The following is a 13742-nucleotide window of genomic DNA, read 5'->3' on the forward strand; positions in this document are numbered from 1 at the left end:
CCAGCTGAAAAGACCCTCAGTGCAACCAAACCCCGACATTTTGCTTTGTTCTGTGGCCAAAGCCAAGGCTTTTTGCTTTTTTTTCCCTTTCTTCCCAGCAGCAAAGCCCAGGTTGGTTGCCCCAAATCATCACACATAGACGAAGAGCAGTGGGCTGGGCTGGAGCTGTGGGCACCGTGGCACGGAGGGCATTGGTGGACATGGATGGAATCAGTGGGAATCAACAGAAAGAAACAGGTATGTCCAATGGCTAAGTCAGATCTACAGGGCTTAGAGCTCCCCGTGGCAGTGTCCCCTTCCCTTTCCTGGCTCTGTAGGAAATGTGGGAACAACGGTCTGTAATTTCAGATGGGCTAAATTTGTGCCTTTCCAGTTAAAAAGGCAGTAGCTTTGTCTGGGTACTGGGCCGCCTCAGCAGTCGGCAGGCAGAAGGGACAGGGGGCTTCCCAACCCAGCCGCATTTGGCCACCCCTGGCTCAGGATGGGGCGAGGACCCCGGCACCGCGGGCAGGGAGCGCACCCGCTTCTCCCGGGCGGTTCCCTCCCAGGGCTGCCCTTCTCCTCCCGCCGCTCCTGGCACGCTCCGCTTGCCCTCCCAGGCTGGTTTGGCAAACCAAAAGGCGTGCCCTCCCTGTGCCTTTGCTCTAGCAGCCAAGGGGACCCCTATGGCAGTCCCAGCTGCACCGAGTTGTAGGTTCTGTGCAGGGACAGGACAGGATCATGTCATTAAGAAACAATGTCAGAACTCATAATGTCCAGCAGATGGTTTAATTGAGGTGATATAAACAACTTCGGGTCTCTTCTATCATTTTTGAGGACCTGATTTTGGACAACCCTCCTAACCATTTGCATGATTCCAACACTATTCCAGCTTTGCCTTGTATGAAATCGAGAAGCCTCAACATTTATTTCCAAGCCATTTGCTAGCCTGTGCTGTTCCTTCCTTTCAGAAGATGGTACAGAAGTTAAATAAAACATTTTATAACATGAAAAAAAAGCTAAATGTGGGTCACCATGTAACATCTAGCATCAGCACATGTAATATCTCTTGAATCAGTGGTTGAGTTTACAAACTGTGTTTCAGACCCTGTGCTGGGCTGGCACTGCAGCCTGGCTGGTGCTGGAGCCAGCCTGCTTCCTTCAGCCCGTGCAGCTGGAGGGAAAGGCATGCTACAGCTACAGCAATTTATTTTTTCTGCAAAAAATCAAATTACACAGAGTAGGATGAAGCCGGATGAAGGAGAATTTGCAAATTGCATCACATTTCCCCAAGGTGTAATCTTGCAGTGAGTAGAGAATAAGTACTGGCTCCCAGCAGCTTGCCCCAGGGTGGTAGTAAACAGACTGTCATACTGAAATAGATTAGAAATGATATTGAGTGTGACATTTAAATGTTAACAATGTTACATGGAGACATTAAACAATTAAGCTTACGAAAGCAGCACCTATATTTATTGGTTTGGTTTATGGTGGTTTGTTTGTAGATAACCACGTTTGTTTTTTCACTTTTTAGTGTATGCAAAAGCTTTTTGCCTAAAATGTAGCCTGCACCAATAGAAACTTCATGGAGAAGTTGCTCCTGGGAGTAGCAAGATACATGTTCTGTAAGTCACTTTTTTACTTTAGGCAAGTCACAAAGCTCTGGTTACAAAAAAAATAATAAAAAACCCGCAACCCCAAACTCATCTTCTCTGAGGTTTTAAACACCCAAAGTACTTTGGGCCAAGTGTCTGTCTTTGTAGCACTGTGTAAGCGGAGAACAGTGTTGTACTGCATTAAGTAGTACTGAGGGAATCATCAGAAAATCCAAGTATTGGTTTTCCACTGCTAATATGAATTCCACTTAGAAACAAGACTGCCCAGACAGAGATGTCTGGAGGGCCTCTTTTTTTTTTTTTTTTTTTTTTTTTTTTTTTAGTGAAAGTATTTGCCACCTTGCTTACTAAGTGCAGATAAACCGAAAAGAAGTTATGTTACTGAAGAAACAAATGATGTGGCATGGAAGTGGGAGGAAAGTCACTTGCTTGAGCAGTGCATGCTGGAGCCCTCCACCTACTGCAGATTCCGGGCTCTAAAAGCCTTGCCAGGGCTGAGGCTGCAGTCAGACCCAAATCCTTCGGAAGGGGTTGACACGCCACGCACCCGTCCCCAGCTTGCCCTGCCTTTGCTTGTGCAGGCAGCGGAGGCGCCTGGTGCCCTGGGAGGGGTGCTGGGTGCCAGCTTGGCTATGAAATCACTGTCCTGGGCCACTGCCTGGTTCTTGGCCTCTGAGCCCACTGCAGTCATGCTCACTGACAGTTCTGTGAAAGCATTTAAAATTATTTTTCGTTGCTATTTTTGGCTCTTAAATCATAGTGCATCTGAGCGAGAGCCTGCCTGTGGCTGTGCCCTCCTTGTGGCAGTGTGTGCGTGTATCTCGGCACGGAGGCCAGTGCTGCAGAGCCGCTCTCCTGCGCTGGCGTTTGGCTGCTGGAGACCCACCGCAGCGGTAAGTGACACGGCACGTGGGCAGCCAGGCGTTGCTCCTGCCCAGTGAGTTACTGCGACAAATCTGTGCCTCGCTTGCCTCAAAACGCCTCAGCTTGGTTCCGCACTACTGCTGGCGTTGAACATCTTGGATGGGCAACAACCCCTTCCCCGCCACCACCCTCGCCTCCAGCCCACCACCCAGGCTGGAGAGGAGGCAGAGCCTGACCCGGGACGCCAGCGGCTGCTGTGCAGGCTCCATGGTGGTGGCCACCGTCACTGGTACGGCACAGGAAGCCACAGCGGAGCAGGGATCCCCCTGACGTGGCACTGGGGGCGGCTGACGGCACCCATGGCAGCAGCCCTGCTTCCTGTGGGTGCAGCAGGGGAGGCAGCGGCAAAGCCCGCGCCGCAGCCAGTCGCATGGGGGGCCCGTTTCTGTCCTCACTATCCCAAGGTGCCCATGAGCAGAAGATTGTGAAAGTATGTGAAGTTTCTCCTATGCTTGATTCAGACAAGCACGGTTTTTTTGTTTCCCAGTCCATATCAAAAGCATGGGGCTGGTTGAGTCTCTTTTCCACGCTGTTAGCTGTAGAGAGCCTATGGTCTATTCAAATTAAAAATGTGGAACACAATCATTATGTGGATCATTTCTTGTCATTTTAACACTAACACTTGATGTAGGAGATGTTAGTTTCCCACCACATTTTCAGTCTTTTTTTTTCCAGGTTCTGGCAAAAGCTTAATCCCCAAAGCCTGTGCGTGTGTGAGGATAAACTTTGCAGCTGGGGAACGGAGGAGGGCCAATTTAAGTAAAAATGTGCCCGTTTTTATAAATACCTTATAAAGGAATTGCAAGCCACAGCTTTAACTTGGGGGAGAAAAAAGTATAGAATTCACAAAGGCTGGGGAGTTGCTTCTGAAGATAACTTAATTCTTCATGAGCTGGGATGTATGTGTCATGCTAAAACAAACAGGTAGTACAGGAAAATTTGTAAATTCAAAGTATTTTTTTTTCATTCTTCTGTTGATTATATCTTTAAGAAAATTCCCCTTCAGGAAGTAGTACTAGAGTCAGTGAAGCTTTTTCTTTAAAACTGCAAACGTAATGCATGTTAGTAGCATTTTCCTTTGCCTTCTCATCCCCAGTTTAATTCCTTTTACAGGGGATTGGTGAGAGAGTGTAATTGCTAGGAAGTCCTATTCATTTGCTTATCTTTGAGTGGTTGCCTAATGACTGGGGCCACCCTGACTCTAGTGACTTGCAGTTTCAGAAAATTCAGGTGGAAATAATTCTTAGTTCAAGTGCTCGGTTTCTGGCACTTACCCCTTTAAGACTCCTCATTGCCAAGTCTACTTCGCTCTGGCTGAGGAACATCAGCTGTTGAATGAAGAATCAGACCCGGGGTTCTGCTGGGTTTTGCTCTTTTTGGTGCAGGTGTCCAGAGCCCTTAGCAGGTGGCAGCAGTGGTATGAGGGGTGCGGAGAGCCGGGCCGGGGCCGCAGCACAGCCGTGGGCAGGCAGGGCAGGCAGGGCGGGCAGCGCCCTCCCCGTGGGCAGAGGCCTCTGTCCGTGGTGCTTAACCAGCCCCGGGCCCTGCCGGCGCCCGCCAGCTCTGCCCGCACTCCTACCCCCTCCTCGCCTGCTTTCGGAGACTTTATCCTTGTGAAAGAAAGGGATTCCTGCATTCTGAAGGAGAAGGCAGTGTGCAATGTTCTCAGCCTTATTTGTGTTATTTGCCAAAAAACAAATGTCCTGATGTTACAGAGATTAACTTTTTTTTCATGGTGGTTTAAATATTCTTCCTCTGAAACTGAGCTTTGGTCAACACTGTCTGCTAAGGAGGTTCAGCTGCTCACTACTGTCTGCAAGGGCTTGAAGAGCTGTAAGTCTGGCTGCTGCTTGTGGACTTGTACCTGGTACCCAGAGTTCAAGGTAAAAGAGGTGGGCCCTTACTTGGTTATAAAGATATAGACCCGAAGTCGCATCCCTTGGCTTGCATGGCTTGAGGTGGTGAGGCACGCTGCTGAGGAACCCTGGTCTGAAACCTCAGGACTTGTGATGATCATTCGTCACAAGTGATGCATGTGTGGTGCTTTGCATTTTGAAGCGTGCCATCCCTGTCAGCTTTCTGTTGTCATTCTGAGCCGTTCCCTTTGGCCTGTGTTCTGCTGGGCTGGCGGGTATTGCTGTACCAAGGAAAAGAGCTTCAGGAAGAACACCAAGTGGTACAGGTGAGGCTCAGCATCCACACACATGACCTCTCTAAGCCATTTTTGTGGCATTTTCACAGAACTTGATTGTATCTCACAGGGAATCAATATATGATGTAACTCTTATAAAAGTCATCATCTTGAAGCAGCAGAGAAGAAATGACAGTAAGCAAAATGACACTAAGCAAAGACAATGTGGTAAAATATGCTTCTGTCATCCATTCACCCATTCATCTAGCTAGAGATGGGATTTTCCTTTATTCTAGACAGCTGTTATATTTTGTGAAGATTCTGTCTTTGAACAGCCAGAGTAATGTTCCCTTGAAGAGAAAACAGTAAAAATTCTCTTTGAAGCTTGTGAATTGTGTGTAGACTAGGTGGCTGGCCACAAACACACCCTGACTAGAGATACACAAACGCACCTGAACTTGCCATAACGCAAGCCCCATTCTATCGACAGACTGCAGCTGTTCCAAACAATCTGCATCTGGAACTCCCCAACAGCACATATGCAAAGAACATCATGACTTTATTTTCACTTTTAAAGCATCAAATGTATTTGAAAGTTAAGTGCATTGTATTTAATGGAATTACTCCAATTCATGGTGATTTGAACCCAGGCACAGAAGTATATAGAAAGACAGGAAGTTTAAAAATCTAATAGTTTAAGTCTCTAGCTAAAATTCATTACAAGTCTTTGACATTATATGATACGAAGAATCTGTACTTTCAGATGCCTTAATATGACCTCTATCTAAGCCAGTCTATAATATGTAATTACTTGAAATGCTAATGAACATATGAGCCTAGGGAGCTGACACTGCATTTCATGATCTCAGAGCACTGGTCAATGTTCTTCTTAATCCTGTAGAATGACTCCACATATTCAGAACGGCCCAGAAGTTCCACAAAATCTTCATCGTGAGTGATCACCAGGAGCTGAAAGTTACGCTGGTGTGAGCGGCTTTTAATTATCCTACAAAGAGATATTATTCTGTGTACGTTTATCTAAATCGCATTCTAGTTTTAGAGAACTTGTACATACATAGCACAAAAATATTTAACTATTGATAACGAATGACATGAACCATCAAGCAAGCTAATACTGATTAGCAACTCTTCTTACCCACATAACACCCCCTCAAATTATTTAAGAAGTATTTTTTTCTTTTCCATATAAAGGAGAGGGAATCTAAACCCACTGCTTTGCATGTATATTTGCAGATGCCAACAAAGATATGTCATCTTAATCATAGTCAGCAGAAGGGAATTATATTTTAACATTTGAAAAATATAAATCTTTAAGCTTCATAAGATCACTTACTCCACCAGGGCATGTGCAAGAGACTCTATGTTTTCTCGATCAAGATTGGTAGTAGGCTCATCTAGTGCCAATATGCCACAGTTGAGACAGAATGTTTCTGCCAGAGCAAGACGAATAATAAGAGAAGCAAGCACCTAAGGAAAAAAAACCCCAAAACACACCATCAAAATCTCACTCTTCAAAGTGTTTATAGAAGAACTACATGTAACATGCTATTTTAAAGCCATTAGAAACCATAAGTAAAGTTTATATAACCATGTGCTGATAGTTCTCCAAATGATAGTAAATAATTACTGAAAAACTACATTAAAACCAAGTTTGAATTGAAAGATCCATTCTACAAAATACTGCTGGAAAAACATCAGAGAAGTCAAATACTTAAAATTCAGGAGATTTTGGAAGGACTCCAATCTGCGGTAAAGATGCTACGACACTGCCATCTGCATTACCCCTATACTGTTTCAGCCCCTCCTACTGCAGCAGGGATGGTGGATATGTGTACGCTTATCACTGAGTTTGAGTTACTGCACTCCTGACTACTTACTGAAACTGAAGACAGTAGGATTTACCACCTTACATGTTAGGTTTTTATTAACATGCCTAATCATATTATTATTAGATCTCCTGAACCAGTGAAAATTACAGAACACTTGATGGAAACTGTGCTGCCAAAAATACTTTCCAATTATCACAACTGCTGGCATCACAGTTCATGATCAAAGAAGAATTCTCAGAACATAAGCTAAGAAACTGAACAAGTTTCACTCTCATTTACATAGGACTCTAACGTAACATCCTAGACTACTTTAGGAGAGGACACATTTTTTGTCTATACTGCAGTTTTAGATGACTTGGATTTCCCCCAAAATTAGTATGGAATTTCAAAACTAAGTACACATCAACACTCAGGTGGGAATTAATTTGAACAGCATTTCATATTCAAGCAACATGTTCATAAAAATGAACAAGCAACAATACAGTATTTATCTTCTCATGAAATATCCTTTCATGATTCTTTTGCTGTATGTACTTAAAAATATTGTGTAGAATTTTGTTCTATTCCTTGATTTCAGGTAAGGAAGTGGGCAGTTTGTTACTTCAGATAATGGCAATTCTTCCTCACCATCAAAGAGGTCTAAATCTGGTGCCATCATATAGCCCTTTCAGTACAGCAGAAGAAAGGGAACAAGAAAAACTCCAGCTCCGACTGCAGAAGGAGGACGGATCTCCCTCACACAGGCGCAGTGTGGGCTAGGCTGTCAGTGGCACCTTGCATAGACAGCCGTAAGTGTCTTAAGACCGGCTCTCCAGGTCTTCTACTATCAGTGCAGCGGGCACAAAGGATGGGCAGAAAATGTTCCAGCAGGGAAGAAATGTCTGCATTTTTGTTCCTTTCTACTATCTCTGCTTTTAGGAAGATGGCTTGTTCCAGTGGAAATGGTTTATCTGAGGAAGAAGCAGTGTTTCCTGCTGTAATACTGCAGTTAGCTTTGGTTGCCTGAGTGGCATAACCAATATGCCAAGTATCAAACGACTACAAGTAATATGTTCTTTTAAAGAGCTGACGTATGGGAAAAAAAGTACAGACGGTGATTTTGGAGGCAGATGAACAAGACTGGTTCTTTTCTCTTGCTTAGGACTGTTTTAGATGCTCAATCATAACATAACAGACAGGTGGAAACAACAACTTTCAAGCCCCAATATGTGAAAGAGGTGTGGTTGGTTAACTGTGATGATCTCTGATCATTGGTACTGTCAAGGCAGGTGTGATATCAGGCTGCTTGGCCAGTGGGCATTATTAAAGTTCCGAGACAGCTGAATGGCCAGACTGCAGAACTGATAGCTGACACAGATAGGACAGAATGAAATGCAATGCCTGAAAGTATGGCATGGTATGATTATTTGGTGACAAACACACAGTTGTGAAAAGAAAACCAAGGGCCGGTCCTCAGAAAGGAAAAAATATGGGAGCAAGTCAACAGAGCTAAAGATATGGGAACCCTCTGTGGTAACCAGCAAGTGACAGACTAGGAGGGTTTGAACTGTAGGAGAGAAGGAAGCTGAACCCTTCTCTCCTACAGGGACTCTGACCGCCCCCAATCGAAACAATGGATTCTGGCACCTCAAAATAGGGTTCAGATATTCAGAATCATATATTGCATACTGTCAGCAAAACCCAGATACAGTGAAGGAGAGGTGTACAGAATTGTAAATTAGAATTGGAGCCACCTGTTCTTCAGGGTCACTTCAGAACGTGTTACTCTCTTGCATTCACCTACGTCCGTTTTCAGAATCCTAATTACTGCATACTAAACATAAAATGTGATTACCTTTTGCCCAGCACTACATCTTCCTCGCATATCCAGTGCTGTATCTCCCTTTATCATCACCACTCTATAATTGTAACTTCTTCTTTTATCAGAGGCTGAGACATTCTCATCTGCATCAGAACGGATTTCTAAATATTCAATATCTGAAAACAGGAAGGAGACAGCTTTTACATTACCAAAAAACTTTAAAAATATCATAGGGTTAAGTGGAAGTAGAGAGGTACAACAGGCAGTAACCACAAAATTCTATTCAGAACTCCCACTAATAGATCCATCTTTGAAATTCATTTTTCCAGAATTGAAAGAATGAACTCGTGCAGTTCCTGTTTCAAGGAAACCCTACCTTTGGAAAACATGGAAAAGGGAAAATTAGCTCTATTTATTCTGTAACTTACTACATAATGTGTAATACAAAGATTACAGTGGTGAACAACAAATGTAGCCTTTAGAATGGAAACTATTTTCAGATCCTGGTTTTTCAATATTTATACCTTGTCCTTTGTAGGTGTTTCGCCAAAGGTCACGAATTATTTTGTTGATTTCTTCCATCTTCATGCTATGAAATGTCATTATTGCTCTAAAGAAGAACAACAAAAAATGGAAGTTGTTATAGGTGCAACCATGGACTGCTATGGACTACAGGAACTTTAAGGAAGGCTGCAGCTCCCTTCCTGTTTCTTAAATACTTGCACTAAAAATATAATAAACACTAGTTCTTTTTGAATGCAGAAGCATCTAAAGACTAATCACACTCTATTGCGTAAATAATTCTACTCGCACAAACAGCTCAGTCTCAAGAAGTAGGAGAGTAACAGACAAAAAGATTTGCATTCACTCAAGAGAGAGCAACTTCACCTGACTTTTAAGGAGATTTCTAATTTATGTGTGAGGTGTATTTTCAGACCGACACCAAGAAGACAAACCTGATGTTTAAGTCTTCCAAAGCAAGAGCAGTGTTACTCACTGGCACAGTCCTCCAACAATGCAACTAACTGGGTCTCAGTCAGGAAGGAGAGCCTGTGAAGTTCCCTCAGAGCAGAGAATTCTTATCGAAAATATAATTACCCAGACAATCATTATGACTAGAGCTACCTTTACCTTCAGCATCAAGAGTATGATAGGATGTCATTGATAATTTTCCATTTAATTTCCCTGGTTAATGTATGAATGTGACTTTAGTTCAATAATAGATGATTCCTTATGAAAGCATTCAAGAAAGGACAGGATGCTACATTTCTAACTTGGCTTTTTAAAGAAAAAGTACTCTGTAATGAAAAAAATGCTTGCCTAATTTATGCCAATGTCCTCTTTCAAAAAAATATGGTGGAAATAAAATATCCTTCTGAAACGGACTTTTACATCTATTTTCCCTACCTCCCCTCTTACAGGACTTAGTCCTGGGGAATACTGAAGTATCAACTCTACTAGGACTTGTTAACTCTGAAGAAAGCGTCTTCAACTATTTACTTACTTAAACCCAAGAATGCATTCCTCATCAATATTTATCATAAACCTCTAAATATTAAGTCAATAAAGATGAACTGATAGCACAGAACACCCAAAATGTTGGTTTCCCCAGCTACAGATACAGCTTTCAATCTCCGGCCATTAGAGTTAACATTTCGTCTCACCGATTTTTCAGACGATTACCAATAAGTGATGCTTATCTATTTTTCTTGAAATTACAAGACTGATTTCCTGTTTTGCCTTAAATAGAAACAATAGATGATTTGATACCATACAAAAAGATTCTGAATTCTACAAGGGAAATTCTTGGAGTGCATTTCCATTTAAGCTGAAAGGGAAGAATTACACATGCTCTGAACAATTTAGATCTTCACAAAATACATTTTGGTTTAGCTTACATTCTAATATTATGTTTAATTTTATTTTACTTTATCATTAAAATGGCTTAAAATGGGATTCCTCTACATTGTGTTTTCAACTTGAAAAGTTCTCGTCTGTTCAGTTTCTCTTCTCGATCGTTATGCTGTACCCTCAATGCATTATTGCTCTTCTGTGCTCCTTTTTCCAGCACTACTAGACCCTTCTTAATACAGGAGACCAAAATTCCTTGTTGTATTCAAGACGTGGCTGTATTAGGAATTCATACAGTGGCCAAAATGTTTCTCTTTCTCTTATTTCTGTTCTTAATCAATTTATCTTTCTGTCACTGAGCACCAGTTTCATATTTCCTGAAACGTGTCCACTGATTCCAAGATCCTTCCCCATTGTCCATCAAGTTGCAATAGCTCTGTGCAATTCCATCATCATAACTGAACATACTCGTTTTTTTTAGGGAGCCATATCTTTACTTTGTACATGTTTATGAATTTTGATATGCTATTTCTGGCCAGTAAGGCCAAGACTAGAAAACAACCTTCCAGAGGAAGCAGAAGCAAACATGAAGTTTACTGCACTTTCCACCAAATACAAGACATGTTCTTTTTGATCTTGCCTTCTCTAATATAAGCACAAAAACCCCCCCACTGGAAAAGAGGAAAAAAACACCTCTAAACTGTAATATCCTTAAACAAACCCACAATTGTTTACCTGAGAAGAAGATCAGAGGGAAAAAGAAATCTACGTAGCATATCTTATTCATGTTAAGATACTACCAGAAGATGCTAAAATACACTGCTATAGAAATGAAAGTGGTATAACAGACTATGCAAGAAAGACCTGGAATTAATAATGAGGGACTTTAAACACAGATTTCACCTTTCATAAACTCTTACTGTGGAGTTTATGTGTTTGAGATAACATGCGAAACCAACTTTAATAAACACATTCTCCCAATTATCCATTGCATATCCTGTGATATTTTCCTCTACTTCCCTCAAAAACAAAACCCACCAAAATTACAGGAAAAAAGAAAAACTGTCAGCAATTTTGGGACACACACTTAAAGAAGCTTCCTAAAAATGCCTCCAAGTGGGAAAAAAAAGCTACAGAGGCATAGGGACAGAGGAACAGCGTGCGGCTCCACTGGTTCTTCCACATGTTTTCATATGAAAACCAAACCTGAATGTGTTTATTGTCTGGACTTCTCTAACCACAGGCAACCCATCAAAAGATTACTTCAGACCAAGAATTCAGCACAGAAGGCACAGACAGGTGATGTGTTGGGTTCACTCACTGTTCTTTCTCTCGACTTGAATTGTTGCATTGCAAACATGTACAGCCATAACTCAAAATAGCTCCTACAGAGAACTGAGAATAAAATGATAATGATCACTAGACTTAGTTAAACTCCAGTTCTTATGACCAATGCATTAACTGTATGTACATTATATGCATTATCTTAAAAATTTCCTACATCCTACCAATCCTGTGCAGTTTGTTATTTTCATTAATTTACTTTAAAAGTTGTACCTTGTTATGTTATCTTAATGTTTAAATGCCGGATTTTATAAAGAGAAGTGATTATATATCTCAAAGAATTATATCAATTTACTATTTATATAATATGTATATTATATATAGTAATATATATGTTACTATATATATTATAATATATTAAGTTACCTCTGAAAGTCTGAAACCGAAAGCTGCTTTTGTATCCAGGTTATCAGTAAAGACAAAAACATTTAAGAATTACCATCATATGACAATACTTACTTATCAAGAGCCTTGTAATAAAGGTCCAGATCTTTGTTCACTAGCTCTGTTGTTCTCATATCAATCATCATCTCCCTGTATTTTTCCTCTGCATCTTTGAACTGAGACTCTTGAAGCTCCCTTTTAAACCGAACAATCTCTTCCTCAAATCCACGTTGTCGGCCAAGTGCAACATGATGGTTTCTTTTCAGAGATTCTATTTTCTCCTCTAAATGTTTTTGTTCACTGTGAAACCATAATTGATATACAAGTCTTTTGTATTTAATGATTTAATATTAAGTCTTTTATAATTAATGATTTAATTTTTTAATCAAGGTTCTAGTTTTGAGTTTATGTTAGACAGTAGCTCATTATATTGTACCTATAAAGACTGTAACAATTCAAACTGTAGTAATCCAAAATCCATCACTGAAATCAAGACATTATTGAAATAAAAATATCTTTGTTTGTTAAGAACATATTCAAATTGCTATTCTGATTGCGAGAAGCAAGTTAATTGTATGGAATTCGAACTTGATAATTTCACCAGTAGAATTAAATTGGGATACTAAGCAAAATAAGACTAATTAATTGGGTAACCTCTAGAAAGCTAAATAAATAGTTCACACGTAAGAACCAGCATAGGGTTAACTCCTTTTCAAAAATGTTTATTATCTAAGCAATTAATATTAAACTATTCAAGTAAATATAAAATTTGATGCTGAGACCTAAGCGAGCAGACTGAAAATGAAAACCAAATATTCTTATCCAGAGACATGCATTATTTTTTAAATGTGGATTTAGCAGTGGAAGTCATTAAAAAAAAAGGATTGGACTATGCAAACATGAGTTTGAAGGAGGAAGTAGTCTATGTGAATGCGGAGAAACGTGGACCAGGAAACACACTAAAGCACAGTGAGTATTGCATTCGGATATTCAGTGCATTATTGTGCAAAACATGCCATGCTGTTTTGAAGATGCTTACTTTTTCATTTGTGGGACTTTCATTTCTCCCATCTCCTTCACCAGTTGTTTTATATTGTCTTCAACTTCTTTGAGCTCTTCATTCCGTTTCCTCAAAGTAAGATTATCCTCCAGCCACCTTTCCTGTATCTATCTCCACAGAAAGAAAGAAGGTATATGCTTCAGTATATTGATTCTCAATTACAAAGTACGAGTTCTGCGCAACTCTAAAACATGCTGCAAGCTAAAGTAATTGACAACAACGAATATTATCACAGTGAGAACTTACCTTGTGCTAGAAATAGGGTATAATAGAAATCAGAATTATTATTCCATATTCCAGTCTGAAATAATGCCCAACAGTATTCATTGTCACAGGTGAACACAAGACCGATCCTACGTGCAAATATTAATCAAGGTTTCAAATGGGGCAAGTAATTTAGGATGAGATTTAACAAAGTCCCCCATTTCAGTTCTGCAAGTTAGACAGTAAGTGGTGGGGTAGAATAGGGAAAGACATCTCTCCTAAAAAGAATGTAAACAGTACTTGAAATATATACCCAAAAATTTAAAGTACACGACAAAAACTAGAGTAACTAGCAACTTTTGGTACCTGCAGTTTGGTACCTTACTTCAGAAGGCAGGTATTCTCCACACAAAGGCACTTTTGAAAATGCTGGCTACTGTCCCAGCAGATTTAACCCTTTTGGAAATACCACAAAATGACAGTTAGAGATAAAAGTTTTTTAAAATGCATCTATACTTTTGCATACACAAATGTCAAGACTTTTTCCAGCCTAATGCATGTATAGCAGCTATTCTCATTAACAACTGATTAAGAAAAC

At 40.7% G+C, this 13742-nt stretch overlaps 1 protein-coding gene and 1 long non-coding RNA gene across 4 annotated transcripts in view; one reads left to right on the forward strand and one right to left on the reverse strand.

Annotated features, from left to right (window-relative positions):
• The first annotated feature begins 129 nt into the window (after positions 1–129).
• LOC119152366 lies at positions 130–5126 on the forward strand. Its single transcript, XR_005105756.1, has 3 exons — positions 130–237; positions 1514–1604; positions 2356–5126. It is a non-coding gene; the product is annotated as an uncharacterized LOC119152366 (long non-coding RNA).
• A 112-nt stretch (positions 5127–5238) lies between these two features.
• RAD50 (RAD50 double strand break repair protein) overlaps positions 5239–13742 on the reverse strand; it is a 37011-nt gene continuing 28507 nt past the window's right edge. For 2 of the 3 annotated variants that reach the window (XM_037397538.1, XM_037397537.1), the window contains 6 exons: positions 12920–13047; positions 11956–12180; positions 8826–8911; positions 8335–8477; positions 6005–6138; positions 5239–5656 (listed from right to left, as the gene is read on the reverse strand). In XM_037397538.1, coding sequence (XP_037253435.1) covers positions 5470–5656; positions 6005–6138; positions 8335–8477; positions 8826–8911; positions 11956–12180; positions 12920–13047 — 903 coding nt within the window. In that variant the 3' untranslated portion in view covers positions 5239–5469. Of the gene's footprint in view, positions 5657–6004; positions 6139–8334; positions 8478–8825; positions 8912–11473; positions 11548–11955; positions 12181–12919; positions 13048–13742 lie in introns of those variants that run through there. The other variant, XR_005105755.1, reaches the window with a different exon arrangement.

This window comes from Falco rusticolus, chromosome 8, assembly GCF_015220075.1.
Source record: "Falco rusticolus isolate bFalRus1 chromosome 8, bFalRus1.pri, whole genome shotgun sequence".
Classification (NCBI taxonomy): domain Eukaryota; kingdom Metazoa; phylum Chordata; class Aves; order Falconiformes; family Falconidae; genus Falco; species Falco rusticolus.